Raw genomic sequence first — 26,344 nt, 5'->3', positions numbered from 1 at the left:
TAACACACACATGGTCGCTCGAACTGTTGATGCTCAAATTCATTGACTCATTCAATAGCCCAAAAACAATCAGGAGCGTCGTCGAGGCTGGACAGGTGTGCCTTCTTCCCAAATCTACCATGGAAAATCAGCTGTGATGCTGGATTCAGTGACTCATTCATTAGCCCAAAAACAATCGTGAGCGTCGTCGAGGCTGGACAGGTGTGCCTTCTTCCCAAATCGACTGTGGAAAATCAGCTGTGATGCTGGATAGAGGCCTTTGCATCCTTGACTTTCACGAGTGCAATACCCATGCTGTTCCTGTGACCAGGAGCTTCTTTCTCTTCATCTGCTGACCTGATCTTTCTCTGACCTTTTATTCACACAAGGGGCACATTGTGTTCGCACGGGTTTCTGCAAGTTCGCACGCGTTTTGTACAATTTCGCAATTTGCGAAATTGTACAAAACCCTCGCGAACTTGCAGAAACCCGTGCGAACATAAAAAAAAAAAATTCGCGGGAATTCGCGGATTTTGCAGGTTGCGAGTTCGCAAAATTCGCGAACGCGAGATTCGCAAAATTCGCCCATACCTACGTAGGGGTAAAAATTACTATTCCCACTCCAGTGGGTGCAACAGTAGGGAAAGCGTTGGATAGCGTAGGGGTAAAAATTACTATTCCCACTCCAAAGAGTGCAACAGTAGGGAAAGCGCTGGATAGCGTAGGGGTAAAAATTACTATTCCCACTCCAGTGGGTGCTACAGTAGGGAAAGAGTTGGATAGCGTAGGGGTAAAAATTACTATTTCCACTCCAGTGGGTGCTACAGTATGGAAAGCATTGGATAGCGTAGGGGTAAAAATTACTATTCCCACTCCAGTGGGTGCTATAGTAGGGAAAGCGTTGGATAGCGTAGGGGTAAAAATTACTATTCCCACTCCAGTGGGTGCTACAGTAGGGAAAGAGTTGGATAGCGTAGGGGTAAAAATTACTATTTCCACTCCAGTGGGTGCTACAGTATGGAAAGCATTGGATAGCGTAGGGGTAAAAATTACTATTCCCACTCCAGTGGGTGCTACAGTAGGGAAAGCGTTGGATAGCGTAGGGGTAAAAATTACTATTCCCACTCCAGTGGGTGCTACAGTAGGGAAAGCGTTGGATAGCGTAGGGGTAAAAATTACTATTCCCACTCCAGTGGGTGCAACAGTAGGGAAAGCGTTGGATAGCGTAGGGGTAAAAATTACTATTCCAACTCCAGTGGGTGCAACAGTAGGGAAAGCATTGGATAGCGTAGGGGTGAAAATTACTATTCCCAATTAATTATTTTAAATTAATTACCAATTATATTTTAATTATTTACCAATTAATAATTAATTAAAAAATATAATTAATTTGCATAATTATTTAATGAAAATTAAATTACTTCCCACCCTATTCCCCTATAAACACACAACCCGCTACAGAAAATAAATTACTAAAAATTAATTATTCATCAATTATTTATTTTTAATTAATTACCAATTATATTTTAATTAATTACCAATTATTATGTAATTACCAATTATATTTTAATTAATTACCAATTATTATTTAATTAACAATTAGATTAAATTTACATAATTAATTATTTATAATTAAATTACTTCCCACCCTATTCCCCAATAAACCCACAACCCGCTACAGATAATTATTTACTTAAAATTATTTATTTATCAATTAATCTTTTTTAATTAATTACCAATTAATAATTATTTAACAATTAGAAATAAATTACATGATTAATTATTTATAATTAAATTACTTCCCACCCTATTCCCCTATAAACCCACAACCCGCTACAGATTTACATTACACAAATATTATTAAATATTAATAACTTACCTTATTGTCGATATTTTTGTTGTCTATATTTTATCTAGTCTATATTATGTCTAGTCTATATTTTTGATTCGATATTTTGGCTATTCTAGTCGATAATACTCGATATTTTTGTTGTCTATATTTTGTCTAGTCTATATTTTGTCCAGTCTATATTTTTTACTCGATATTTTGTCCAATCGATATTTTGGAATCGATATTATGTCTGTTTACCTGCCACACTTGCTCTACAAATATTATTCCAGCGCATTGTGCCTCCAAATCCTCCACCGTGGATGCAACCGCATTAAGGAGACGTTCAACTCATTCAAGTCTCTTAATGGTAGCAGGCTGGGTGTCGTCTAGGTCTGACAATCGCTGCTCAGTGGCATCTATGCGGCTTCCATGTTGTTCGATGCAGCGATGCATTTTCCCCAGGCTGGTCATCAATGTTTCAAACCGTGCATCAATTGATTTAAACCCAGCTCAAAATCCCGTCATTATAGCCGCAGCTAAAGCGGTGGGCCTGCTCCAGGCACGTTGTCATTCTCCTCACATCGAGGGGTTTTGGCTGCATCAAAAGAGAGCTGGAGCTGTTTTATATCACTGTGACCCATTGTTTGGTAAAGCAGTGTTGCAATGTAGGAAATGGGGGTAGCACGTGGCAATGCGTCACCACCAGTGGCTTCAAGTCCCCAGATCTCAAGCCCTCTGAAAAGAATCTATAGGTCCACCTAGACTCACTGGCAGCGTGGCAACAGGAGTAGCTAAGTAGGAGAGTATGGCAAGACTGTGAAAATGTGTGCTATGCCTCAGAAGCAGCGAACAGCCCAGGTTATCACCAGCATGCAGTCGTCTAATTAGCCCTCATTATGTGAGTTTTCAATAATTCTCGCAGATTACACCAGCAGGAAGTGGGGCTCTCCACAGCAGATGGAGTGAAAGACATTCATTGCCAGTCGTGCAGTGCAATATCCCTCTACAGCGCCCCTCGGCCCAGGCAGAGCACTAGTCCCAGTCCGATCAAAGAGGAGGCTCTGCTACTTCTCATTATGGGCACTCCCCACCATGGCCCATTATCAAGATGTTTAAGAAAGACACAGTGGTCCCATGCACAAGAGAAATAATAGCACAGAATAAATATAGACACAATGGAAGCTATATTGAATAATGACTTGTCCAGCCGGACAGAGGTCCAATTTTTACTTTCAACAACGAATGTTCTGAAGAGATACCTTCAACATTTCCATAGAGGGGGGCACAAGCCTGTACCCAAACATATACAATTTGGCATAGAGAGGAAAGTAGTAAGAGGAGACAACAGCATTTTTAGGCAGAAGCTGTTATTTCCTGTGAATATTACAATAACAGAAATTCCATTTTACACCATTACTCGCCTAACATGGCAATATGTACATTTCGCAGTATATGGTGTTTTAAAAGTCGACGGCTGCTCGGGAGCTTCAAGGTCAAGTGGCTATCTTGGTGCTCGGCCAAGTCACGCCCTTCCTCGTTTTAGCTCTTAGGGAACTAACCATAATGGCAATGACAAAATGGACTCCCTCATTTTGTTAATTTCTAAAGGAAATGCTTTAAGTTCTATAGACTTGAATCCATCAGGATGGCTTCAGGTATGTCACAATGTCAAAAATATATAATATTAGTGTTCTAGTTGTTCATAAGAACCCTGTAGTAGCCTCCAGTAGGACACTGACAGGAATCAACTGACAGGCTTATGCTTGTGTTGGACGTACATTTTACTCAGAATGTCAGACTTTATTCTCACATGGCTGAAGAAGATTGTGTGAATGTATGGCAAATGTTCTCTCCTTTTATCTTATACAGAATCTTCCATAACCTCTATGAGAAATGTTTTCTCTCAAACATGGTTCATCAATTCCCTCATCAAATTTGTCACTACAATGCATTTTCAATGGGTACCATGATCTTGAGTCCTGTAATGTTTGCCACAACATGTTGTTCATGCTGTGGCCAGCCAATCAAAGGGGGATTTTTTTTGGAATACCCACATCACATACCCCACACATTCATATTGAGGTTAGGGTGTACTTATGCTGCCCCTTTATGTATTTTCTTGCTTTATTTTCAGGACACAGGGACAACGCCCCAGAGGTATGTGATGGCTGTCATAACATATTGTTCAGGTTGTGGCAACCAATCAGGACTGACTTGTCCCATTTCGTAATCTTCATCAATAATCTTTATTCAATTATTCCGAATACGATCATGACAGGCATGTAACAAAATACAAAATTTAAAAAAGAAACTATATATATAAACATTTAAACTACATGCCAAGATGTAAAAACCTTGTTTAAAACTTCAAGGAAGAGATACAAAATACAATATTACAACAAATGAGTTACTCAAAGGATTATGAGGGCTGGAACATAAAGTGCAGTTTGGGTTGGGCAGCCATGAATTATAATAACATTGCCTTCCTCAATCACATGATTCTTCTTAAAAAGCAACCAACTGAATAACAAGTATCATAATCATTGAGTTGCTGTAAAAAAAAAGCAGAGCTGCTTTACAAATGTATACCTGCTCAACAAGGGCAATACATATCTCCTAGCATAAGGAAGGTAATAATTACAAATAAAGACAAAGTGCAGTAAGGTCTGAATTGTATTGTTTGTCGCACAGGCAACTACAAATATCATCTAAGGAATATTGCCATGGTGGGAAGCATAACAAACAATGTTTCTTCCCTAGTGTGAAAAGAGTTAATAACGTACATTCATACATATTCTGCACACAAAGTGAATATGGGGCAATCCCAGCTGTGTTCTGAGCCAAACAATAATCTCTTACACATGGTTTCACCACTTCTACTGACGCCCTTCTAGCCTGCCTGTGCTTAAAGAAGCAGTCCTGTACCCAGGAGTTATCTTTTTAGGTCAAAGCCTGCGATGGCTGCACATGCGCAGCCTCGCTGGCGAGATCTAGTGAGATTGAGTGAGATTTACTAGCAGGCTTTAAACCCCGCCCCTCTTTCCCATTGGCCAGCGTCACCATTTAGGCTAAATGGTGGCCGACCATTGGGAAAGAGGAGTTTGTGATGCTCCAGCGCTGCTCTAAACAAAACCTGCAAATCATCACCACACTTCCTAGGAGCTCTTCACACATTACTCGTCAGTGGGGCCCATAACACCGCAAGTCATTTACACACACACATTTACCCTGCTCCCAGGATAAGTGAAGACTAGAGGAGAGCTGCTGGATTCTAGCGGAGTGTCTTATTTCATACTAAAACTTTTGTACACTATAAACATCTGCAGTTTGTCAAAATTGCCATAGTTTTATTCTTAAGAAACATAAAACACCCCACCATTTGGTCTATGAATGGGGAATCACCACTGACCACGACTGCTACGTGCCTGCTGTATCCAGTATCATTGAGCCTTGTACTCTGTGCTCCCTTCGGAAAAACATCAGCGGACCCGCCCGCCTGTCTCCCGCCGCCCGACTGCTCACCTGTCACCTGGAGCAGGGGCCGCCGAGAGGAGATGGGCGAGGGGGGGACTTCAAGGTCCAGTGGCCCTTGCGGTGTTCCGCCTCACGGAGGAGCGCCAGGCGGCGCTTAAATCTGCCATACGCCCCATCGAGTGGGGGAATCACCACTGACCACGACTGCTACGTGCCTGCTGTATCCAGTATCATTGAGCCTTGTACTCTGTGCTCCCTTCGGAAAAACATCAGCCGACCCGCCCGCCTGTCTCCCGCCGCCCGACTGCTCACCTGTCACCTGGAGCAGGGGCCGCCGAGAGGAGACGGGGGCGAGGAGCGGACTTCATGGTCCAGTGGCCCTTGCGGTGTTCCGCCTCACGGAGAAGCGCCAGGCGGCGCTTAAATCTGCCATCAGCCCCATCGAGTGGGGGAATCACCACTGACCACGACTGCTACGTGCCTGCTGTATCCAGTATCATTGAGCCTTGTACTCTGTGCTCCCTTCGGAAAAACATCAGCGGACCCGCCCGCCTGTCTCCCGCCGCCTGACTGCTCACCTGTCACCTGGAGCAGGGGCCGCCGAGAGGAGACGGGCGAGGGGCGGACTTCAAGGTCCAGTGGCCCTTGCGGTGTTCCGCCTCACGGAGAAGCGCCAGGCGGCGCTTAAATCTGCCATCAGCCCCATCGAGTGGGGGAATCACCACTGACCACGACTGCTATGTGCCTGCTGTATCCAGTATCATTGAGCCTTGTACTCTGTGCTCCCTTCGGAAAAACATCAGCGGACCCGCCCGCCTGTCTCCTGCCGCCCGACTGCTCACCTGTCACCTGGAGCAGGAGCCGCCGAGAGGAGACGGGCGAGGGGCGGACTTCAAGGTCCAGTGGCCCTTGCGGTGTTCCGCCTCACGGAGAAGCGCCAGGCGGCGCTTAAATCTGCCATCAGCCCCATCGAGTGGGGGAATCACCACTGACCACGACTGCTACGTGCCTGCTGTATCCAGTATCATTGAGCCTTGTGCTCTGTGCTCCCTTCGGAAAAACATCAGCGGACCCGCCCGCCTGTCTCCCGCCGCCCGACTGCTCACCTGTCACCTGCAGCAGGGGCCGCCGAGAGGAGACGGGCGAGGGGCGGACTTCAAGGTCCAGTGGCCCTTGCGGTGTTCCGCCTCACGGAGAAGCGCCAGGCGGCGCTTAAATCTGCCATCAGACCCGTCTCGCGGGACGCCGGGCGAAGCCCGGGCCAAGGGCGGGCCCGTTGTTGCCCGTTCGTGACCGGTAGAGACCGGACCGGGCCACCCCCCTTGTTCCTTACTGTTAAACCCGACACGTTTCCATACATAGGATTTCGCACCTATCCATCATGCCTGGAAGAACCAGAAGTAAAACCAAACCCGCACTGGCTGTAGCCCAGATTACTGGACCCATAGATCAATTTATCTCACGGACCAACGAGGCAATCGAACATAGTTTTTCCCTTTTGGAACGCAGAGTTTCTCTGGACCTTATCAAAGCAAAACGCTCTTCTATGGGCCTTTTAGCAACTGCGGCATCTCCTATCCAACCAGCCCCTATTACGTCTATCCTCCCCTCATCTGTGACTGTTGCAGACATCCATACAGTACCATGCTCAGTTGATCTATCAGTAACCCAATCAGAGTCTGACTCTCTTCTATCAGACGATTTAGAGGTCACTCCGGACCTAGAAGCCTGTCAAACACACGACAGATTGGAATCAACTATAGATAAGCAGCTTCGGGGAGCGAGGGAAGGAGCCATCCCCAAACGAGGAAACACCAACCCATGCGATAACGCAGCAATCCCTGTTACCCCCATGGAACTCGGGAGGGAATCTGGGAGGGATCGACCCCTACAGCCCACACAGTCAAGTATAATTATTCCTACTGAAAATAACTCTATACCACCTGCTATTCTCATCGAGGATATAGACAACCCATGCAAAACTTGTAAAACCACATCGCAAATACTAACTACAATCAAAGAGCTTTTTTCCCAGCACCTAAAACCTATACAAATCAGTATAAGGAATCTGGAAGCTCAAATAGCAATTCTATCACAAACTCATCCTAGTGCGAAGAGTTTACACTTAGTTAGTCAAGGGAAGGGAAACTCTACCCACCCCTCAAAAGTTTCCCAACAACCACAACCTGCCGTAGTAACCAAGCAGTCTCTTTCGACTATTCCACCCCCTCTAAAATCAAAGCATACTGTTCCATTACCAAAGCAGCAATATCCAGTGCCAAGTGTACAAAAGGCTAAAACACCTACTGATTTGCCTCAGCTTATACCCGGAACAGGTTCTGTAAAAACAGTAAAACCTGTAAACAGAACAGTGGATACAACCATAAATCAAGCTACAAACAATAAACCGCCTATCACACCTTCTAAACCGATGGTCACACAACCCCTAATGGTACCCAAAAAGGCACCAAGATCTAGGCGCCCAGTGCACCTCCCACCGGAGGCAACCCCATATACGGTTATCCTCACAGGCGTTCCCGAATTAACCGAAGGTATGGTTGAAACCGCTTGGTCACTCAAGAATAAGGTCCTGCAGTGGTTAAGTATAAACAGACCACTAGAAACATACCATTCAGGCGGGATCTCCACAGTCCGCAGAGCAATATGGATAGGCGATGAACACAAGTCGATCCACGGTGACTGCATTATAGTAACTTGCAGGGACCCAAGTACCGTGGACCACATCTGCTCATGGCCATCCCTGGGGAAAAAAGGCGGAATAGACGCCCAACATCTTTCCTTCTTCTATCCGCCACTGAACACACACCAATATATACCTATTTCGAACTGGCAGCACCCCCAGGAAGATCAATGGAACCAGGTGGGATATAGCTATAGCTATGGGAACAGAAACAGAAATAGAGATTGGCATAACGAGCCCTGGCAAGGCAGACCCCACTATCCACTGGAGGGCTGGCAGGGTCTTCCAACTAGAAATCGGTATGACTGCCTAGAGATGGTGGATTGACCGTTAAGGCCCATAAGAACTAAGACCGAGGCCGTACATATTACGGCCGCTCCACTAAACTCAGGATTACAGTCATACCCAGTCAAACCCCAGGGACAAGTAAATCAAATCTCATCCATTAATATAAATTCCCAGTCTGGGATTACTGTAGAATCCCGCAACGTCACTTTAAATGAAACAATGACCAAAGTTCTGGTAACCCCCATGGATATCATCGACACAAGTTTCCACTAGTCTAACGATTCGAATAATATCATTAAATCTACCACGTTCCTAACAGAGCGTTTTCCACCTAAACCCTCTGTTACCCATCTACCTTCTGACCCTAACAACTTGAATTTCTCTATAATATATTGGAATGTCGCAGGACTGCGTTCCAAGCTGACACTAGAGTCATGGCTTGAAACAGTGAGGGAACACCAGATACTCTGCCTTCAGGAAACATGGTCTATTACTCCAAACCATCTAGCCGGCTATAAAACCTTTCATACCCCAGCAATTCAGGGAGCTTTGGGTAGACCAGAAGGGGGTCTTGTGGTTTATGTTGCCAACACTCTCCCTCCTCTATCCATTAGGATGTTAAAAGAATTCCCGACCTATCAAATCCTGCAAATAAATTTTACAAAAGATTGTATCTATATTCTAATTAACTAATATAACAATTCAACTACAATGGATTGTCTGACAACCTTAGCCGAAATTGCCACATTTTTAGCATCCCTGCAAAACGATTTTAATCCTAACTTAGTACACCTAATTTGGGGCGGCGATTTCAATCTCCCATTATGTTCCAACTACAAAAGCGGAAACTGCGGTTTACAAGACGAACATGGCAGTCCTCTGCCCCATTTTGTCCACTCAACCTGTGGAAATAAATTAAACGAGATCATATTCTCCCTAGATCTGGACTTTGCAAACGATCTAGTGGAGCCACAGAAAGATTTCTCTCCAACTTTCCATGGAAGAGGCTTCCTAACCATTATAGACTTTATTCCGTCCTCCCAAACACTTAATGGACAAGTAACCAATTTCTCTACCGGGACAGATGCTAGTAGTGATCATTTTCCGATCAGTGTAAGAATTAATCCAAAAATGGTTAAGCCACATCCTTTTATTTCGAGCCACTTAAAGCAAAATGCATTAACCATGAACAAACTGAACGGCTATACAGTCAAATGGGCCAAGGTTGACCCGGTGGAAGTAACAGAGAGGGTCCTTGAAAAATCTAAACCTTGGGTACTTGACTGTCCATCTCCAGATACTACTCCTCAGTCAATCGTCGATAGTTTCCAGAATATTCTGAAGATAATTGGTAAAGAACTTTCTGGCAAACCAAGGATCAATAAGCCCTCCATTATGAGGTGGTTTGACACAGCCTGCCGAAAGGCCCTCTCAAGTTTAAAAGAAGCCCTGCATAGACCCACAAGGAACCCAGAGGAAATCTCCAATCTAAGGAAACTCTATAATTTAGCCAGACGGGACCGTAAAAAAAAAATCAAGAGAGATCTTTGGGCACATTTCCACGACAGCTGCCAAAGTAAGGACAGTGCTCTATTCTGGCAAGTTATCAGGTCCCCCTTTTTGGCCGACAGTGCAAAGGGGCAGCATCTAGATGTCGTAGTTACGGCAGAAGATTGGGTCATGCACTTTTCAAAAATCTTCGGTCACTCTCCACAACCCCCACAGGAACAGACCACCGTGAACCCTATATATCGAAGAATAACATCTATCCGATAAACATCCATTTTCACCATATGGAAGTCACCAAAGCACTTAAGGCGTCGAAACCAGGCAAAGCTCCTGGTCCTGACGGAGTTCCAATGGACATTTTTCTCCACAATACAGAACTATGGTCACCAATAATCACTCAGGTTTTGGCAGCAGTAACGTCTGCTGGGCTACTACAGTCATGGTCAACATCAATCCTGCTCCCTATTTTTAAAAAGGGCGATCGTAACGACCCGGCCTGTTACAGGCCAATTTCCCTTCTGGACTCCATGGGTAAAATTGCAGGTCGAGCGCTCCTGGACCGTTTACAATCTTGGGCCCAGGAAAATAACATCATGACCGACCTGCAATATGGCTTCCACAAGGGTCTTGGGACCATGGAACAGGCCCTGAACCTCGCCCTTCTGACTGGAAAATATGTTGGCGCAAAAGGAGGTAACATCTTCCTCGTATATGTCGACCTTAGTGTGGCATTTGATTGCGTCCAACATGGAAAACTTTGGACAATACTTAGCGACCTCGGTGTGGATCCACCTCTAATAGCCTTCCTCCGGGAACTCTACTCCGATGCCACAGGGTGCGTCAGATTTGGCATCAATGGTGAGCTGTCTCGCTCCTTCTCAATAACAAAAGGAGTAAGACAAGGCTGTGTACTGGCTCCCTTCCTGTTCAACCTTTACACCAATGGACTAGAGCAGGCCATGCTGGAAGGCAGCCAGGATCTACCCCAGATAATCCATTGTCCAATACCGACACTGCTATACGCAGATGATTCAGTCATCCTGGCCCGAACACTAAACCAACTTCAAAAACAAGTCAATAAATACAGTATCTTTATGGGTTCACTTGGCCTGGAAATTAACATAAAAAAGACTTTTACCATGCATATTGGCCCCAGGGTCAAAAACCCCAAACCAATATTGGTGGACAATACAAGACTGGAAAAAACCTCTGTCTATCCATATTTGGGCATCCTCGTGGATGATTCTTTGAACTGGCGACAAGCTACGGCCAGTAGAAACCTCCTTTTCCAGCGTGCAACATCGGCTCTGGTCTCTTTCTCAAGAAAGTTGGGGAAACCAGCTCCACCCGAACTCCTGAAAATTTACTATGCTAAATGCCATAGTGTGGCTACTTATGGAGCAGGCGTGTGGGGGTATGGCCATATAGATCCCTTACAGGTAACAGAGAATGGTTTCATCAAATACCTGCTGGCCCTACCGCAAAGCGCCCCGAACAATGCTTCTCACAACGAGCTTGGCATGGAATACATTATAGACACGATTCGCTCCCAACCAATTTTACTGTGGCAACGTATATGGTCCAAACCTGAGTGCCATCTGACACGATCTTTGATTACGGACTGTATAGCTTTAACTAATTGGCACAAGATCCCTTGGCTGGTCTATATACGGAACTTTTTTAACGACCTTGGCTGTAATTCTTATTTTGACGACCCTCCTAGCATCGAAGACATCTCTAGAAAACAGTTAAAGAAGATGTGCTTGGTCCACTTGAGAGAGTTGCGCAATCAGCCGGAGATCACAAAAACTTCGAATAGTCAAATTTGTGCAACACAAACTGTCAAAGGTATGCAACCTTATCTGACCTACTATCTGTCCAATCACGAGAAATATCTTCTGACAAGATTTCGTTTCAATACCTTTTTCCGTTTAGTTTCCTTTCCCGAAGTTCAAAACTGGTCTCGCACTCTCATGACCTGTCCATGTGATGGATTCTCTTTACAAACAACAATCCATATTATCTTCTTTTGTAAATATTACAAATCACCACGAAAATCCTGGATCCTCCCACTTCTTCAAGCCTCAGGTCACAGACTATGTCACCCTGCATTTCTTTTTTTGCAGTGTTTGGACTCGCCATATGTTGCGAAGTCCATAGTCACCTTTCTAAAAGCTACTATTAAAATACGCCAGAACTTATAACTGGATATGAATCTTTCGCTGTAAATATGACATTCATGTATTTCTTTTTAATTTTTAAATTTATGTTTATTGTTTATTTGTTTGTTTTTAAATTGTGTACTTTTTATGATTATAAACAAGTGGTGATCGAATAAAAGCTTATGAATATGAATATGAATGTGCTAATAAAAGTTAAGACCAGCTTAATTCTCCACTTATTTAATTTTTATTTAGAGATTTAATCTCTTAGCATGACCTTACTTTATTTGCTTTATTTTAATAATCATCTAAACATTCAATAACCTAGAGAGAAAGAGAAATTGAATTCAAACATTTATATTTATTAGCATGACAATTCAGAGAAATAAGTCAAAGTAATATTACCAAGATTTCAGGACACGGACATCAAAGCAAGGACAGCATAATTCCCAAAAAACACCTCTCTATTCTTTCTTGATGTTCACCTCCCATCTAGACTCCGTACTCATCAAAAGTTAAAATCAAGAAAAATTCAAAGTCTTTGCACCATAGGAAAAGTTTGTCAGTCCGACAGCATCTTGTGGTGTGAAAATAAAATCAAAAGCAAGCTTTGTTCTTACTTCCAAACGTCCTCTTTTATACCCTGTCACCCTAACTTATCTATCTAATATTCATAACTTTTAGGGTCCTCGCTTATTCTCATTGGTCGAATTAAGGGGGTGGATGAGCATAACCTCATCTCCTCATTGTCCATATTTCCGCCAAGTCATCGTTTTAATAAAGTCTCAATTGTCCTTAACAGCTTTTTTTAATTTTTGTCCATTAACTTGTTAGTTCAGACTAGTTTCCCATGCTCACGATGCGGACATGCAGGATTGTGGCATCCTACTCAAACTCAGGTCCGTCGACCTTGACTCACGCTGTACAGGCACAAGCTGCTTGCACTTCCCTCGAGCGTAGTCACGCATGCGTAGACCATGTGTGATGTGATGTGATTGGGTTCTTATATAGCGCGCTACCACTCCAAGGAGTATCTTGGCGCTGCGATTCCATGATGGTTGATAGAGATGAGAGGTAATGAAAGTTTAGTGAGCGTGCAGGGAGAGGATCATAGCAATGCTTTAAAGTCTGATTCTGAGAGGGAGTAGATCCAGGTTTTTAGGTTTTTCCTGAAACTAAGTTCTGTTGTGTTACGGCGTAGAGACAAGGGGAGGTTGTTCCAGGCCTTTGCTCCGATGACTGCAAGAGATTTTCCTCCTTTGGTCGTTAACCTGAATCTAGGGACTTGAAGTTGGTTAGTGGGGGATGACCTGAGGGTTCGTTTCGGCTGATATGCTTGAAAGTACTTCCTCAAGTACAGCGGGCCTAGGTTGTGATAGGCTCTGTAGATGATGGTGAGTACTTTAAAGAGGATGCGTTTATGCACCGGGAGCCAGTGCAGTGCATCTAGTGCTGCCGATGCTGAAGACCTTCTGGGTAGTTACAGTACAAGCCTGGCTGCTGCGTGCTGGACCATTTGCAGTCTGTGCAGGGCCGATTTATTCAGCCCTGCGTACAGACTGTTGCAATAGTCCAGTCTGGACGTTATAAGCGCTACAGCCACTGTCCGCCTGGCACTTAGGGGAAGGAAATCAAAGAATTTCCTAAGGCTTTTGATGGTTCTGAAACAAGTCCCAGCTACTTCTTTGGCTTGTAGACTGAAAGAGAGGGTATTGTCGAACTTAATGCCCAGGTTTCGAACGGAATTAGTTGTCTTGGGGGGGGCTTCCACCATTTCCGGCCACCAGTCCTTTGGGGAGAAACAGTTATTTAGGCCAAAAGGAACAATCTCAGTTTTGGCTGAGTTACATTTTAGATGATTTTGGGTCATCCACTCAAAGGTTGCTGTTAAGCACTCTTTCAGAGTTTGTTCAGCGTCAGTTTGATTTTTGTCAAGGGTCAACACGAGTTGGGTGTCATCAGCGTAGGCAATAGTACTGATGTTAAAGGTGGAGATAAGTTCCAGTAAGGGTACCATATAAAGGTTAAAAAGGGTAGGGCTCAGGCTTGAGCCCTGCGGCACCCCAGATGTCAGGAGCTTCTCCTCAGAAAGGAAGTTGCCTAGCATGACAACCTGTCGTCTCTGCTCCAAATAGTTCTTGAGCCATTTGAACACGGTTCCTGCTATGCCAGCTTTGGTCAGGCGGTGTAACAGGATAGCATGTGACACCGTGTCGAAAGCCGCAGAGAGGTCTAATAGGATCAGGACAGCCATTTTTCCCTGATCCAAGGCAGCTCGAATGGTTTCTGCTGATGATAGTAGCGCTGACTCAGTGGAGTGGTGAGCCCTGAAACCGGCTTGGCACGGGTGCAATAAGTTGTTGTTTTCTATATGGGCCATCAGTTGTTTGTTGACAAGGGATTCGGTGATTTTGCATATTGCGGGGAGGAGGGAGATGGGGCGCAGGTTAGACAGTGTCGTGGGGTCAGGTATTACTTTTTTCTGTAGTGGTCTGACTGCGGCCAGTTTCCATTGAGAAGGAATATCCCCTGTTTGCAGGGACGCATTAATAATAGAATTAATGCCAGGGTTGACCTCGTGTATTATCGTTCTCAGAAGTGTTGGAGGACAGGGGTCAAACGGGGAACCCGATTTGGTGGCCAATATCCTTTGGTGGGATTCTTCCAGCGTAATATAGCTGAACTTTGTCCCCCAATGATGAGCTGGATTAGTGCCAGGCTCTGCCTCAAAGTTTTTTAGGACTGGTTGTCGGAAGTCTTTCGTCAGGGTATCGATTTTTTGGGCAAAGTAGTTTGCGATGTCGTTGCACAGGGTCTGGGACGGTGGAATTTCTCGTGATAGAGCTTTGGGTTTGTTGAAGCTATTGACTATTTTAAAGATGTCCTTATGTTTGTTTTTGGATGCTTCAATGCAGGAGGTAAAGTAGGTTTTCTTTGCGTTTTTATTCATAGAATGATAGAGTCTCCTGGCATTTTTATAGTCCTCTTTTGCTTCGTTCGCATACGTCCGGCGCCATTTTCGTTCCAGGTGTCTAACTCCGACTAGATGCTCTTTAAGTTTATCGGAAAACCATGGGGCAGACTGTCTTTTTTTGTTCAGGGTGCCATTAGACCCTGCGTTCCTAATCCTATTGCCAATGTTGGCCATCCATTCCTCAAATTTTTGATTATCTTCAAGCGTATCCCCTGATAAAAAGGGTTTGCTGTCTTTGGTCCATTTGTCAAAGTCAGGGTGTTCCAAAATTTTTCCCCAACAGGGGAGGTTAGCTACTTTTTTTACCGCCACCTTAGTATTTAATTTGGTTCCCTTTAAAGGGATGGAAAAGTCAATGAAGTAGTGATCTGTCCAGATTTGGGGCTTAGGGGGGTTTACCAGTATGTTGGTTAGATTCGAACATATGCAGTCAAGGGTATGCCCTGCGTTGTGTGTGGCCTCAAGCGTTTGGAGTTTAAGTCCTATAACCTGTAAGATTTCTTTAAAGCTTGACGCTTGGCCGTCAGTAGAGTCGTCAAGATGGAGATTGAGATCTCCCAACAGGGTAAAATTAGCGTATCTGAGAGTCAGATCGCCAAGCACTTCCCCCACGTTTTCAAGAAACTGGGAGGGATGTCCAGGAGGGCGATATATCAGTATCCCTGCTAAAGCAAAGTTTCTAGGACTTGTATGCAGAAGCTTAGGCTCTCAGCACCTCGTATATTTGGTGGTTCTTTCATAGTGCACTTTAGGGTGTCTCTGTGAATGATAGCCAGTCCGCCTCCGCGCTGTTCAATGCGATCTTGTCTGCATATAGAAAAGCCCAAGGGGAGGGTGTGGACTATGTCAGGGTTAGACCATTCACGGAGCCAGGTTTCCGTAATGAAAAGGCAATCCAAATCGTTTTCCGTGATGAGATCAAATAAGTGTGCGGAGTTCTTGACCATTGATCGTGCATTAATTAGACCACATCTAAGGTTATTTGGGCTTACTTCCTTGATGGCAGTGCGATATGGCACTAGTGTCTTTTTACATGTATGGCAACAGATAGGACCCACCCAATTATCTACAGTCAGGGAATGAGTGCATCTATTATATGGGTGATTGTTTAGGGCAACAATGTCCCGTTTGGATAGGTTGGTCACCTGAGTATCCTGTAAGGCCCCTGGACCGTTCTCCAGCCCGTCCTCAGCGCGGACTGGCGCAGACGGGCTGGACTCAGGCGTGACTCCGGCGCTGATCCGCGCGCGTCCGCTGCGCGGAGGCATGCCGTGCTTCCTTATGTAGGGTAGACTGGAGCGCTACCAATTTCAGCCGTCCCCCCACCCAAGATGTCTGCCCTCGACAGTATCCAATCAGGACTCAGCCCTAAGATCGGCTGTGCCCGTCCGAGCTGCCAACGAGGGGAAAGGAGCAGCCAAAAATAATGGTGAGTGCTCAGGGAGGTGTGGGGAGGAGAAGTCAAGTATTTACAAATTTTAAAAAGTCGGCGCAAAATACACGAGTAAAACTCTGCAAACAGCGCTTTTTGTCAGCTAGGTAAAACAGGAGAATTAACAGTCAGCTAGGTACACGCTAACTACCTCCCGGCTTCCGCCTCAGGAGGAGTCCACAATTAACACTCTCTCCGGTGTAGGAATCTTACATGTGCTTTCAATGTGGCTCCTTATGTAGGGTAGACTGGAGCGCTACCAATTTCAGCCGTCCCCCCACCCAAGATCCCCATCACAATCTCGGAGTCTCAAAAACCTCTATTTTTATGTAGGCCTCATGGGCCTTTATGGGAATTATTACAGAAACAAACACAATTAAACGTCTGATTTTGAAGTATAGTCCTTCTATTTACCTCTCCCCATTCTAAGGTAACCCTGTTCATTATTACCTAGAATTTTAGCTACAAAGAAGCATGGTTTACTTACCATTCTCCATAATTTCTGCCACAATAAGACATATAAAAGCTTATATGCATGGGTTTTACTTTAGATTATGACATTTTCATACTGCGTAAGTAAAACTAATTCAAATAATTAGTATATTATAATCTGCAACACAAGCAAATTAGTATCCCACGTGTATTCGTGTGTGTGCATTTTATTCTAGGTTGGTTAATTTCAAAACCACACAATTAGTACATATTACTGTTATGGGGAAGAAATTTAATGAGGGGTATACAAAAAGTTTTGTTTTCACTCTCGCTCCATTAACTCCCCCCTTAACACCCAAAATGATGTTAATTTTATCTCAACATGTTTCAAATTCTTTAAATTAGTATGAGTTATACTCTAGTTTCTTCTAGTTTTTTTCTATCTTGATAAAGCTTCTCTTTGAACTCTTCCATTTCAATGTCACCCTTTTCACGTTCTCTTTCTTGTCTTTCTTGAAATGCTTTCTTTATAGGCCTTTTAAGATTTTTCCTTTTTCTAAGTTTACAACCTAATCTTAAAATCAATAATACTACTATTATTAATGTTACAGGAATTAGTACTTTTCCTATTATGGATCTACCTATTTCATAAAACCAATTTCTAACTGCTGAAAAACTTCTACCAAGTTTCTCAAGAACACTGTCAACCTTCAGTGGTTCCATTTCTTTATGCAACTCTGTAAGATTTGTAATATATCTTTTAATGTTTTACTTTTATCTGGAATGTATGTACAACAATGTTGTACCTTCAAAATTCCACAGACTCCTCCTTCTTTTGCCAAAATTATGTCAAGAGCAAGTCGATGATTTTGCATCACCATAGCTCTCATAGCAACCATTTCTGTATTTACAATTAGAAATCCTCCTGCGGTATCTGTTGACAAACGATCTACTATCGTTGACAATTGTCGAATTCTGTTTTCGTTAAAGGATATACCCACTGCTGGTATCAATGCTCCAAAAACATCACCTATCATTTATATCACACTTTCTCTGCTTCTACGACTTAAAGGTTTACCTATCTCATGAATTCCATTAGTTCTCTATCTACATGGAAAATTTTAGGAAAGACAAGACCTAAATAACAAGATCCATACCAGTGATCAGGCAATCTATAATATGCCTTGTTCCCACACAGAAAATATGTTATGTATTTTATTGTAATTGCATTTATGTAGCACCTACTACCCCTGACGAAGTGCTTTTTTGGTGGGTAGCACGCTACTCCAGGACCCATAAAGTATTAGTGGTGAAATAGTATAATAAAATATGAAAGTAATTTGAGTGATGGCTATGTTAATCAGTTGTTGTGGTCTAGGGACGCGGACAGTTGCTACCGTTTTGTGCTTCGGGCACGGTCTGGATGTGCGATTTCGATCGCCTGCCTGTTTAGGGCGAGGGGGCTGTTTGACGTGTGTGCGCGTGGATGTCTAACTGGGCTTGTGGCTGGGTGGTTTGTGTGCGTACATTTGCTTGGCCGGTGTGGAGTGGGTGCCAGAGGTCTGTAGTGTAGGCGTCTGTCTGTGGAGGTGTGTATTTGTGAGGGGGATCTATACATATAGGCGCATGAAGGTATCGCTGCGCTGGCTGATTGTGTATCTATATTCTCTCTGTGTGCGCCGATGTAATTGGCCGGAGTTAAGAGTGGGTGCGAGAGGTCTGTAAGTGTAGGTGTCTGTGTGTGGAGGTGTATATTGGCTTGGGGATGTATGCATGTAGGCGTGATTGTATGCAGGCTATCTGTGTGTGTGTTGTTGGATTGTGTGGCAGGAGTTGGCAGGGGTCTCCTGTTTTGGTATTTACTTGTTTCTGTGTAACGTGTCCAATTCGTCAGCATCACATTAAAGCACGCCTGATGTGCGTGCCTCTCAGGCTTGTACTTGTTATCTATTTGCCAGGTCTGTGCCCGCACAGCTCAGTTGAACTTATGTGCACTGTAGAGGCTCACATGTATCATGTGACGGTGTGTCTATGAATTGTGTCTTTCCCTTGCGGAGGGCAGTCCAAGTGGTGGGTCTAGGTATGTGTCTCTGTGGCACTATCTGCAGTGACCCCTGCGTGTGAAGGTGCGCTCGATGTGTGTGGAGTGTGTGCGCGAGTGGGATACGGGTTGCTGTTCAGGTCTCCCCATGTGGTTGTCTTAACCCTGCGTGTTTGTGTGTGGTACACGCCTGTACATGTGAGTGCGTACGTGTATCTGGATGTCTGACGTCGGTGGAGTTCAAGTGACAGAGTAAACAGTTAGGAGAAAGGAAATGGAAAGATTATTAGAGAAAGGAAAAGGAAGACCAGAAGGACAACGCATTGAAAATGCAATAGGTCTCGCCTTTTATTAAGTTAAAGTCATTTGCTCTGCAAAGCAAATACCTTTAACTTAACAAAAGGCGAGACCTGTTGCATTTTCAATGCTTGTTTTAGTGATGGTATCTGGTTTCTCAAACAAATACGAACATCCCAAAGCCAAAGTGATATCTCTTATTTACTGTAGCCGTGGGATGTTCAATCCATTATCACATAAAAGGCAATCTCGAACTACAGCCCCATTAAGCTCTGCTTCCTTGTTTGTCCAAATTGAATACCAAAGAGCCAAAGGGGTGGCATGATGAGGTCCTGGACATACTCAAGGGCTAATTCTTGATGCAAGGAAAAAATGAGGAGTCAAGGGGGTGGACCTACAACAAGTGTCTGCAAAATCTATTTTCCTCTACTTTTGCTAAACCCTATATCTCTATAAACCCCAATCCCCCATACCATATGTCACAGTTGGAAGACCCTTCCATTCATACATTTCTAAAACAGGGGCCACTGGTTTTCTTCAAATACAAGCAGCAATATTATTCCCTCTTAAAGTTGCCAATTAGAGCATATCAGAACACCAACACTCCAGATAGACCTATTTTTTAACACCTTCACGACTACCCCATGGTCATCTTTAAATGCAAATTTCTCAAAAACAGCTTAACAGATTGACACCAAATGACAAAATGCATGTGTCCTGGGTAAACGTCTTTCTGCCAAATTTGGTGTAATTCCATTCAGCCATTTTATTTGCATTGCTTTCCAAAATTTCCTATGGGAATTAACAAGGAAAATCAATGTTTGCCTCATCCCCCTTTACTGAGCCCCAATTGATGGATCACCACAAAGTTTTGAAGGAAGGAACTTTTTTGGAAAGTTTTGGCAAATGACACCAATGTTATTAGTTAAAAAAATGCTCTTCCAATGTAGACTATGACCTAATAATACACAGTGGTGACCGGTGCCTGTGTAATATATATTTTATTGTAATCTATATAAATAAAAATGTCAATGTTCGTTTGTTCAAAATCTCAAATCTCCGAAAATTCTTCACCGATTGCTTTGAAATTTTGACAGAACGTTGCATTTGAATACACGCGTGTTTTTATATTCACAACATTGGATTAGAATACGCGCATGTCGAATACGCGCATGTTTTTAATCAAAAGCCCGAACATACACATAAAAATGTCAATGTTCGTTTGTTCAAAATCTTAAATCTCCGAAAGTTCTTCACTGATTGCTTTGAAATTTTGACAAAACGTTGGATGTGATTGAGCGCAGGTTTATATATTGGATTCGAAGACGCGTGTGTGCAATACGCGTGTGTTTTAAATCAAAAGCCCGAACATACACAAAAAAATGTCAATGTTTGTTTGTTCAAAATCTTAAATCTCCGAAAGTTCTTCACTGATTGCTTTGAAATTTTGACACAACGTTGGATTTGAATAAGCGCGGGTTTATATATACACAACGTTGGATTCGAAGACGCGTGTGTGCAATGCGCATGTTTTTAATCGAAAGGGCGAACAGACCCTATTGATTGGGTTGCTGTGCAACAACTACAATGGACACATAGAGACAATAGTTTACATATATTAGGATGAACAGCTGGTGTCAGTATGGCAGACCGGGAAGTGGGTGGAGGGAGGGGGGAGGAGTTGGTTCACTTTGCAACATTAAGAAAGGACGCATAGAGACAATAGTCTACACAGATTAGGATGGACAGTTTGTGTCAGGCTGGCAGACCGGGAAATGGGTGAGGGAGAGGGAGGAGTTAGTTCACTTTGCAACATTAGCGCATGTTTATATATACACAACATTGGATTCGAATACGCGTGTGTACAGTATGTGCGTGTTTTTCATCGAAAGGCCGAACAGACCCTATCGATTTTCTTGCTGCGCAACAACTACAAGGGACGCATACAGACAATAGTCACAAAAACATATTGTGTACCCACAAGCATTGTGAAATCAAACATAATAGAAATGTGCACTTACTCTTTTCTTTCTCTTCCATTTAACCAGACTGAGCCACAGCAACGCGTGGCAGGGTACAGCTAGTATATATAAATATATAGATTTTTTGGGGTGGGGGTGGCCCTTCAACCCCATTTTGTGAAAAGCAATTCCCTTTTTCTGGTTTGGAAGGTTATTCACAAAATCCCATAAAGAAAATACCTCCCTTTACCCCTTCGCAGCCCTAAACCCAAAACCTTCCTTTAGCTCAACCACTACCTGAACCCTAAAAACGAATTATCTCTTTTTACCTCTCTCTTCCTGTAAACCTTAACTACCCCTGCCCCTGCAGCCATAAAAAAACCTTATCCCCTTTAACTTTACTCTCCCCTGAACTAGTATTGTCTTAAGTATTTATGGGACTCATTTCAAGACATATTTTGGGGCCCTCTGTTTATGACAACTTTTATCATCCACTGTTGTGGTAATTGAAGCAAATAAACAGTTGAAATATGACTTTTCCAGGACCCTGCAAATCCTTACGGTGACGCTGGGCAAAGAGGGACAGGGTAGAGGTAGTCAGAGAGAAGAAGAGAGGTTCAGCTACAGAATAGACAGAGGTGAGCCAGAGAGAGAAAAGTTCACTTTCCCAGGGGGCCCCTTTGGAAGGCGGGGGCCATGGACAATTGCCCACTTTGCCGATGACTTAATTAACCCCTTCGCTGCGGCGGCTATTCCGCCGCAGCGCTAAGGGGGTGGGGCGGCCGCGCGGCGGTTCCGTGCTTGTGAAGGAACCGCTCCGTCACGGCTCGCGGGTGAGCTGTGCTTGTGACGGAACGGTTCCGTCACGGCCCCGCCCGCTCTTCAGAACGCTTAGCGCAGGTGCGGAATTCGCGCCGCGCAGGCGCTGCGAGTGGGCTGTGACGGAACCGTTCCGTCACCAGCACAGCCCACCCGTGGCTCGTGACGGAACGGTTCTGTCACCAGCGTGGAAGAGGTTAATCTCTCCCACGAACCCTAAACACCCCTAGCCTCCCTTTACCTTTATCTGTCCCTGAACCCTAAAACCTAAAACCCCTTACTTCTCTTTACCTCTAGCATTCCATGTACTCTAAAAACCTATTACCTCCTTTCACCTCTACCACCACTAAATCCTAAAAAACTGAAAACCTCTTTCTCCCTTTCCGCCCAAAATAATTTACTTCCCTTTACCAGCGACTGTGAGATAAAGACTACATACCATTACAAGCCTACAGGTGTTTTTTTGTTTGTATATTATCTTGGAATAGAGGTAAGACCTGTTGAGGCTTTAATATTTCATCTCTTCCCCCATTAGTTTAGAAGGACATGTTCCCGGGCATTCGGAAGGAGACACTTGCTAACAAATAACTTCTTGCCTAATGTTGTGTTCCCCAACTGAAGATAGTTAGCAGCACTCATTATTATTCACAGAGGGATTCTTTAAAAGATGCACCACGGTTAGCAGCCGGAGGAGATGAACATGGTAATTCATGTGTAGATCTAAAGGTCAAAAAGCAGCAATGAACGGGATTTAATAGTCCCTGACAATGTAGATCAGTGTTTCCCAAACTGGGGTACGCGGACCCCCAGGGGTCCGTCACACATTCCCTGGGGGTCCGTAGGCAACAGTTTTAAAAGCACAGAAAAGTTTCTTGTATAATTAGCAGCTTTCCAGCAACAATAAAAGTGTCAAGATAATGCCAGTGATTTATGTACCTGCTGGAGAGTGAGGAGAGTTTTGTTTAGTGGCAGCTTTGAGTTAACTAATGTAGCACAGAGGGTTAATGTGCCTACTGCAAAGAACGTGTAACATGCATTTTAAAACGCAGTATTTTATGTGCATAGGTTCATGGTTACTGCTTTTGTCACAGAGATTCTTTCGTTACTGTGCACTTCATAAGTGACCATCGTAATCTAGCAGAGAGACCTATAAACTGTCATCAAAGAGCTGCTAGCAAACTGCATGGTACCAGCTAGTAACATGTTTTTCCCCAGTTATTCATTATCCTGATGCTGCTAAAAAGGTTTATTTGGGTGGAAATACATTTTTAATGTTAAAGTCAGTGCTAGCCACTGTGTTATGTTCTGAATTCTGAGTTTGTGCTTTTCCAGACCAAGCACTTTAAACATTTTATATACACACTAATTTACATGTATGATTCAATGTCTCTATATGTGTGTGATGTAAAGTGCTCTGGCATCCTACAATGGTATGAGAGATGCTATAAAACAAATGAAATGCACGTGACAGAGGAGCTATTACTTCAATATAAAATACTAAGGGCCAGATGTATGATCCGTTTTTATATGTGCGAGCGGGTTCGCAAACCTGTTTGCGCATGCAAAAACCTATTGGGGCATGTACATTGCATATTTCGCGAGTCGCAATTCGTTTGCGACTCGCTAAATACGTTTTGCAACTTGCTATTTGGAATGGGCATTTCCTTCCAAATAGCGAATCTCAAAACCATGTACAAATGTTTTGCGGTCGCAAAACATTCGCAATTACCAACTACTTCAAGTAGATGGTAATGCATTTGCAAATGGGAAGGGGTCCTCAGGGGACCCCTTCCCCTTTGCAAATGCATGCAAAATTATTTTTAAGGGCAGGCAGCGGTCCCAGGGACCTCTGCCTGCCCGTAGAAAATTAAACAAAAATGTTTCATTTCCTTTTTCTTTAAAGGCATGGTAAACAGGCTGTATTTTTTTTTAACTGCTTTATTTAAAAGCAGTCCGAGACATGGTGGCCTGCAGAGCCCAGCAGGCCACCATCGCTGGGAGGGCTGGCATTCCCAATGGGCTCGCAAATTGTGAGAGGCTAATTAATATTAATGAACCTCGCAATTTGCGACCCCATTGGGAATCCCAAACAGTGTTAAACACACTGCTGTACATTTCATTTAGCGATTCGCAATTTGCCACATGCCATGTGTCACCAATTGCGAGGCGCTAAATGAAATGGCCGTACATCTTGCCCCTAAATCCTTAGTACTTTGAGTATTTGTTTTGTACGCACATGTGTGTATTTTTTTTCGAATTACTGTTTTAATATTTGAAATTCAACTCATACAAATTGCTTGGGGGTCCCCGGCTTCCAGTGGTGACTCAATGGGGGTCCTCAGGAGTCAAAAGTTTGGGAACCACTGATGTAGATCATTGATTTAGGGGAGAGATATTTCTGACAGCATAACGGCGACTCTGTTGTTTAAACTGTCACTTATTAAAGGCTGATGATTTTTAAAGAATATTAATATTTAACACAGCAAGGCTTGTTAGATAAAGCGGCAAAATTCTCTGAAGGTTCGTCGTCAGTGACTCTTACCTATGTGGAGTACTCGCCGCATTTTCCTCTTCCCAAATGGGAGTTCTTGATCAACTCGAGGAGGGCAGCATGGGACGCTTCCATATTATTCACGCCACTTTGTTAACCGTTCCATTCGTACTGATACACTGTCACAACCTCGTGCAGACCTTCTCAGCTGCCATCCCTGAGCACCACTGCCGCCCATCGACCAATAACACTGCGGTCATTAACGGCAGCTCCGCCATTAATCTGACAGGGGAACTGCTCATGGTTTTCATTCCTATGACAAAAACACAGACGTTTGAGCGGTGTCTACAATATACTTCCCCTCAGTGGCAGCTGTTGCGGACTAATGCCACTTGGTCCACGGACGACTTAATGATGGACACGGAAGCTTGCCAGAATGGATGGGAGTATGACGAGAGCACGTTTACCTCCACCATCGTCACGCAGGTAAGAAAGGCACCGCATGAATTACTGAGATCCAAACAAATACTCTTCTTTCATGGCACCTGCGCACAAGAGACCAACAGCTACAGAGCGGCGCTAACTGTGCTTCATGTTCTAGCACTACTATATAATATAACATACTCTTGCCGTGACTAAATATTGCTCCGCAACATGCTCTGTTAAGGTCAGAAGCTGCAACGTTGATCGAGATCTGTCTTTACCTTTTCACCAAACAGAGTTTGCTCCTTAAGAATCTGAGTCTAGTATAAATAACTATAATGACACCTTCGAAGAAAACAACAGGCAAAATCCATATTGCGCGTCCACATCAAACGATTTAATAAAATGAAACTAGAAAAGTCGAATTTGTGATTGTTGAAATGTGTCATAGAAAGAAGTGAAACCTATAATAGAGCATGCAAGTTTCATATAAGGTCCAAGGTCGAGAACTGTCATCAGCTCATCTGGCCTTGTTGTAGGTTAATAACAGTTACCAGTCCGATTGGCAATTATAAGGCCAGTGGACACACCACATAAATGTCAGATTTTTTCCCAGATATTTTGGCTGCTGAAAGCATTTGAAATCTCTAAAGAAAACTCATGTGGACAATAAGGAATTGCTGGTGCACCAGAAATTATAATTTCGCAGGGTACAATCTGGAACTCCTTGAAATTCTGCACCTTTAGGGACGAATAAGGGCCCTAATACAAGTCTGATGGTCTGAGGACCACCAGACTCTGGTAGAAGGCGGTGGCTGATCCAGCCACTGCCGCACCTGCAGGCCGACCACTCCATTAGGAGTTGGGTGGTTGGACCGCACTGGGACCACCAGCTCCGCCAGGGAACCACCGTTCCATGGCATTGGAGCGGCGGTCGGGAAGCCACAATATACCACCACGGTCCCGCCAAGCATATTACGAACTTCCTCTCCTCCAAGGTTTACATGAAAGTTCTTCCTCCAAGTAAACCTTGGAGCAGAAGACAGGGGGACCTACAGGACCCCCCTGTGCCTCACCCAAATGTGGAACCACCAAGAGGGGCATAACATGTGCCCCACTGTGTGCATGCACATAGCTTCCTGCATGGCATGAGTCCATGCCATGCAGGAAACTTGTAGTGTGGTCCCATTGTCGCATTTGAAAGAAGCACCGCCTTTGGACCGCCATGCTGCATGCCTGCCAGACTACTGAAAAGTGGAAATTTGGCATGCGGAAACCTACAGTGGGGCGGTGGCGTTTTTCACCACCGTACAAACGCTCCGCCTTACCGCCTAATTACTGCAGCGGTCCTGCTAAGCATATTGCGGCCTCTGACCATCGCACCAACACCAGAGAACAGTGGTTCCCTGGTGGAGTCAGTGGTCCCAGGGTAGTCCGACCGCCCAACTCCTATTGGGATGGTTGGACCACTAGTGCGGCGGTGGTTGGATCTGCCACCCCCGCGCCACCATGAGTCTGGCAGCCCTCGGA

The 26,344-nt window shown here is 44.2% G+C and overlaps 1 protein-coding gene across 1 annotated transcript in view; it reads left to right on the top strand.

The window, feature by feature from the left end:
* The first annotated feature begins 24,430 nt into the window (after window positions 1–24,430).
* LOC147692351 (solute carrier family 22 member 6-B-like) overlaps window positions 24,431–26,344 on the top strand; it is a 539,129-nt gene continuing 537,215 nt past the window's right edge. Inside the window, exon 1 of the mRNA XM_086939523.1 lies at window positions 24,431–24,877. Coding sequence (XP_086795649.1) covers window positions 24,479–24,877 — 399 coding nt within the window. The 5' untranslated portion in view covers window positions 24,431–24,478. The remainder of the gene's footprint in view (window positions 24,878–26,344) is intronic.

Source organism: Lissotriton vulgaris, chromosome 9 (assembly GCF_964263255.1).
Source record: "Lissotriton vulgaris chromosome 9, aLisVul1.2, whole genome shotgun sequence".
Taxonomy (NCBI): domain Eukaryota; kingdom Metazoa; phylum Chordata; class Amphibia; order Caudata; family Salamandridae; genus Lissotriton; species Lissotriton vulgaris.
The sequence above is the reverse complement of the archived record's forward strand: the minus strand, read 5'-3'. Positions and strand labels throughout refer to the sequence as shown.